Raw genomic sequence first — 5,079 nt, forward strand, 5'->3', positions numbered from 1 at the left:
GAACCAATGATAGGGGAAGATCTATCTCGCCCATTCCCATTCATCAAAATTGTTGACGAATGAATTGAAAACGACGGCATGCGTGCGTGCGCATAAAATAAAAAACAAAAAGAATGAAGCCCTCTTTAGACAAATTTATTTGCAAGTTGAAAAAGTACATGCACGAGAAGAGTGTCGTTTCTAATAATAATAATTGTACTATATGATATGGTACCGTGGTCCTTTTTTCCGTGCACTCTCTAGACGGAGTCATTGACATCATCAACGAAGAATGGTAAAGAGATATTGTGTTCTTTAATTTGCAAAAGGTAGCTAGTATGTATGCGTGCATTGTCTTTTGTTGGCAATGTTACTCTCGCTCCATAGCTTTCTGGACGGCCATGTCTGCCAACTAGCAGGTAGCTAAGTCGCGGCGAATGATCCATGAACTTTCCTTTGGAAAAAAAAACTTTTGCTGCTTATTATTGGACATGCATATATCAAGATCCATATACATTGCGATCACACGTAGTCTATCTTCACGAGCTGGGGACATCAAAATGCATATTACCCCCCCCCCCCCCCCCCCCCCCCCCCCCCCCCCCCCCCCCCCGATTGATCCATCGATCGCCACCTTGAAACATCTTCGGGCAGCATATGCATGCGCCACTTCGCGGACAACGGGAATACTCATCTATCCAGACGCGTCGTCTTCGTTGGCTGAACCTGTACGTGATCGAGTGTGGTGACCGGACAGCGCGTCCGTCATCATTGGAAATTTATACGTGAACGGATCGGAAAAAATGTTCATTCCACTACCGGAGACGTTTTTTTTTTTTTTGTCGAGTGTCTCAGACTTTGTCGAGTGCTTTTTATTAAGCACTCGGTAAAGATGTTGTTTGCCGAGTGCCAGATATAAAGCACTCGACAAACAACTCGCATTCGACAAAGAATAACACTCGACAAAGACCATGTTTGCCGAGTGTCAAACAATAACACTCGGCAAAGAGCCGCCGCCGTTAACGGCCGGCAACCGCCGTTAATCCTTTGCCGAGTGCCTTCTCCTGACACTCGGCAAAGAGGCACCTTTGCCGAGTGTCATTTTTTGACACTTGGCAAACCATATTTTTTTTCACTTTTAACCTTCAAACTTTTTCTACAGTCCTCAGACAATATCTGGTACTCCATGTTCCAATGTGGCACATTTCTTGGACTTTTTCTATATTTCTTTAATTTATTTCATTTAACTGAATTTTCTTGGATAATTCAAATTATAACAGCTAGTCATTCGAATAATGAAAAAAATGAATGCAAAAATGATATTCATGTTATCTAGTATAATGTGAGGCCGTATCCAGGAACATACCATCAATTTCGAACATCTTGTTCACGAAACATGACCATGAACTTGCGGTCGAGTTGTTTTTAAATTCTATAAAAAAGCAAACGAAGTCCGAAAATCATGAAACTTGTCAAGATATCAAGATATCATATGTGGAGGCTGTGATAAAAAATTGAGAATGTTTCGCGCAAGTTGTCATGTACGATGCTTGCAAACCGAAGACGTTTTTATTGGTCTAATAATAGCCATATTTATCTTTGCAAAACGACTTAGCTCTTCTCTTGGAGTTACACGCTCTTACAATATAGGAGTATCATCGTTTCAAGATTATACAGCATGTTCGTTTGCTCGTATACGATCGTGGATTATAACACTAGTAGAGAAACGGGCTGTACTCCCGGTTCTCAACCCCCTTCAGTCCCGATTTTAGAATCGGGAGCACGAATCCAGGACTAAAAGGCCCCTCCTTTAGTCCCGGTTTCGCGCCCGGGACTAAAGGTCACCTTTAGTCCTGGTTGGTAATACCAACCGGGGCTAAAGAGGCCTCCCGGCCTGGCCACGTGGGCCGACCCTTTAGTCCCGGTTGGTATTACCAACCGGGACTAAAGTTTTTTTTCTATTTCTATTTTCCTTTTTTTTGTTTCTATTTCTATTTTCTTTTTGTTTCTATTTTCAATTCATGATTCGTTTTGATTTTTGAATACGCATTCTACACTGCTACCGGACTGAAGGTTTTCTTTTTTTTGTTTCTATTTTCAAGGTTTTCGAATACGCATTCTACGCGGTTAGAATATACGTTCAAACATTTTGTATAAACTATAGTACGAAGGACCTTTAGTCAAGAATGCAGCGGTACAATCCTACAAAACAGATCCTGTTCAAGTTCGTGATGCATGGCTTGAGAGCTGAGCTTTTAAGTTAGCTTTCACTCTTTTGAGTAAGCGAGGTGGTGCTAATAGGTGGGACTGGCCAGCAATTCCATTCTGGTATATGCTCTCTCGGATGTGTGGGCTTCAGGTCGAGCCGGCCCATCGAGGCTGCATTAGCTTTACCTTTGTTGATGCCTCACCTGCTCGATCAGCTGATTTGTAGTCCCGGTTGTTGATGCCTCACCTGCATCAAAAACCAAAATGCTGGAATTGCTGGCCACAAAGCAATTAATAGCTGAATCGGTTGATGATTTGTCTCGATTGCTCGTAATCAGCTATTAGTCCCGGTTGTAGTCCCGGTTGCTCTTAGTCAATATGGTGGATTTGTCTCGGTTGCTTTTAATCAACCGGGACTAAATTTTCTTTCAACCGATTGTAGTCCCGGTTGCTCTTAGTCTGTTGATGCCTCTGTAGATGATTTGTAGTTGACACTCCACAGAGCTGAATCGGTTGGAGACCTTTAGTTTCGGTTGGAGACAGCAACCGGGACTAAAGGTCCCTTTCTAGTTTCGGACGGAGCCTCCAGCCGGGAGTAGACTTTTACTCCGGTTAGAGGGACCAACCAGGAGTAAAAGTTAACCTTTAGTCCCGGTTGGTAGCTCCAACCGGGACTAAAGGTCCCACAGCAAAAGCCTGCCATAGTAGCCATTGGGCAGGGACCTTTAGTCCTGGTTGGAGCTACCAACCGGTACTAAAGGTTTCTCTAGTCCCGGGCGCGAAAAATACCGGGACTAAAGCCAAATTTTGAAGTGGATCAAAGGTCGTTTCTCTACTAGTGTAAGCTGGAATATTATTTTTCTCTCACATCAAACCAGCCAGCAGTAAATAATCCATGATCGTTTACGACAAAACGAACAGGCTAATAGTATGTATTTATATATTATATTAACCTAGCATATAGTTTGAGTAACGATTCTATTCATCAAAACCTACAAAGTTTGACTTTTCTTTAATCCTAATAGTACACCCCATAAAGTGCCTCCCTAAATACACTACTACTAGTATATACTGTATGTTAGCTATTGGTACATTAAGTATATACTATAGTTAACGCTTGTTAAATACTACAGTAAGAGTACTTGGTACACTATCTAGTCTTAAATTGTCATCGGTTTCCCAACAAAAAGGCCAATTGTAAGACACCTGATCTTGACCTCCAAGAGTGACGACTTGTCTGCCCTGCCATGCCTTGCCACCTGCAGCAGCTGTTTCCTGTTCTTGATTGACATTTATTCCAATCCAATTAGTAAATTTAATCAGGTAGGTAGGTTGGTCACTGAGTCCAACTCCAACCGCGCATACGCACGCATCAACGTGTACTAATTCCTGCCATTACCCCCATTCATTAGTAACCTAATTGCCCTTCATTAACCCCCACACGAAACCGTACTACGACCTTGTCCCCTCCAATCCAATCCTTCATCAGGTTGGTGTGGAATGGTAGCCGTGGCCGGCTGGTCGCCCCTGCCACCTATATAAACGCACGCACCAGCAGCCTGTGCACTCATCAGCCGCCACGCTGCCTTTGCCTTGCCACCTCTTCGTCTCTCTCGTCGAGCCTTCTAGGCTAAGCTGCTAGGTCCATCTCTCGCCACATCCATCGATCGATCGCCATCATATCGCCATGTCTAGCCTCACCACGGCCACCACCAGCATGGAGGAGCAGTACTACTCCGTGTCCGCGGAGGAGGTCGGCACGCACCTGTCCCTCGGGATCGGCAGCGGAGGCGGAGCTAACAGCCTGCGGCTAGCGCCGCCGCCGCCGCGGACGGTGCAGCTGTTCGGCGAGGTGCTGTCGGTGCAGGACGATGATCGTCATGCTGACGAAGCGCAAGCACTTTGTCACCACCGGGGCCAGCCGACGGCAGCGGCGCCAGCAAGTAGGAAGAAGAAGAGAGACACCGCCGTCGCCGGTGGCGCCACTGCCGCCGCTGCTGATAGGCATCAGAGCAAGAAGGCCAAGACGACGTGCGGCGATGGTGGCGGCGGCGGGAGGAAGAAGCTCCGGCTCACCGCCGCGCAGGCCACCATGCTCGAGGACAGCTTCCGCGCCCACAACATCCTCTCTCACGTATGCAACTTTGCATGATAATTCTTCATTCATCTCTTCCATGCCTCAATTCAGTTCATCGACTAATCAATCGATTCATCGATCAGGGGGAGAAGCAGGAGCTGGCGCGGCGGGTGGGGCTGAGCGCGCGGCAGGTGGAGGTGTGGTTCCAGAACCGGAGGGCGCGGACCAAGCTCAAGCAGACGGAGGTCGACTGCGACCTGCTCCGCAGCTGGTGCGACCGCCTCACCGACGACAACGCCCGCCTCAGGCGAGACCTCGCCGACCTCCGCCGGGCGGCGGCTTCGTCCACGAGCCTGGGCGCCGCCGTCTGTGCCTCATGCGGAGGGCACTGACAAGCAGCTAGCCGTGGTCACCGCCGCCGGCAACATGCTGCCGTAGTAACGTTCAGGTCACCTGACGACCATTCACCCATGGGAATCCAGAGGCCAAATTTCCATTTTTCTTCTTCTTTATTTATTCCCCTTTAATTTTCTGTGTACATATAAATGGGGCAGCTAGCTAGTATATATATATAACGACCAAACTATTAGGAGAGGATTATTAGATACATGCATAAAGAAATTACTATAGTTTACTACTGCAACGAGCTTATTAACTCGTACTTTTAGGAGAGGATTCAGCTGACCAATATATGTTTACTAGTGGACATCGATCATATATATATACACATATGAGACCATCATTGATATTCTTCAAATTTGTGTCTGTTACGCGTCAACGGACGTGTTCTCGGAAAAAAATTGTGTCTGTGTTCA

The 5,079-nt window shown here is 46.5% G+C and overlaps 1 protein-coding gene across 1 annotated transcript; it reads left to right on the forward strand.

Moving 5' to 3' along the window:
• Nucleotides 1-3,874: 3,874 nt before the first annotated feature.
• Nucleotides 3,875-4,826, forward strand: LOC136471101 (putative homeobox-leucine zipper protein HOX26). The gene is made up of 2 exons (XM_066468833.1): nucleotides 3,875-4,321; nucleotides 4,408-4,826. The coding sequence occupies exons 1-2, from the start codon at nucleotides 3,875-3,877 to the stop codon at nucleotides 4,654-4,656; spliced, it is 696 nt and encodes a 231-aa protein (XP_066324930.1). The 3' UTR covers nucleotides 4,657-4,826.
• Nucleotides 4,827-5,079: the final 253 nt, after the last annotated feature.

The sequence above is a fragment of the Miscanthus floridulus genome, chromosome 8, assembly GCF_019320115.1.
Source record: "Miscanthus floridulus cultivar M001 chromosome 8, ASM1932011v1, whole genome shotgun sequence".
Classification (NCBI taxonomy): domain Eukaryota; kingdom Viridiplantae; phylum Streptophyta; class Magnoliopsida; order Poales; family Poaceae; genus Miscanthus; species Miscanthus floridulus.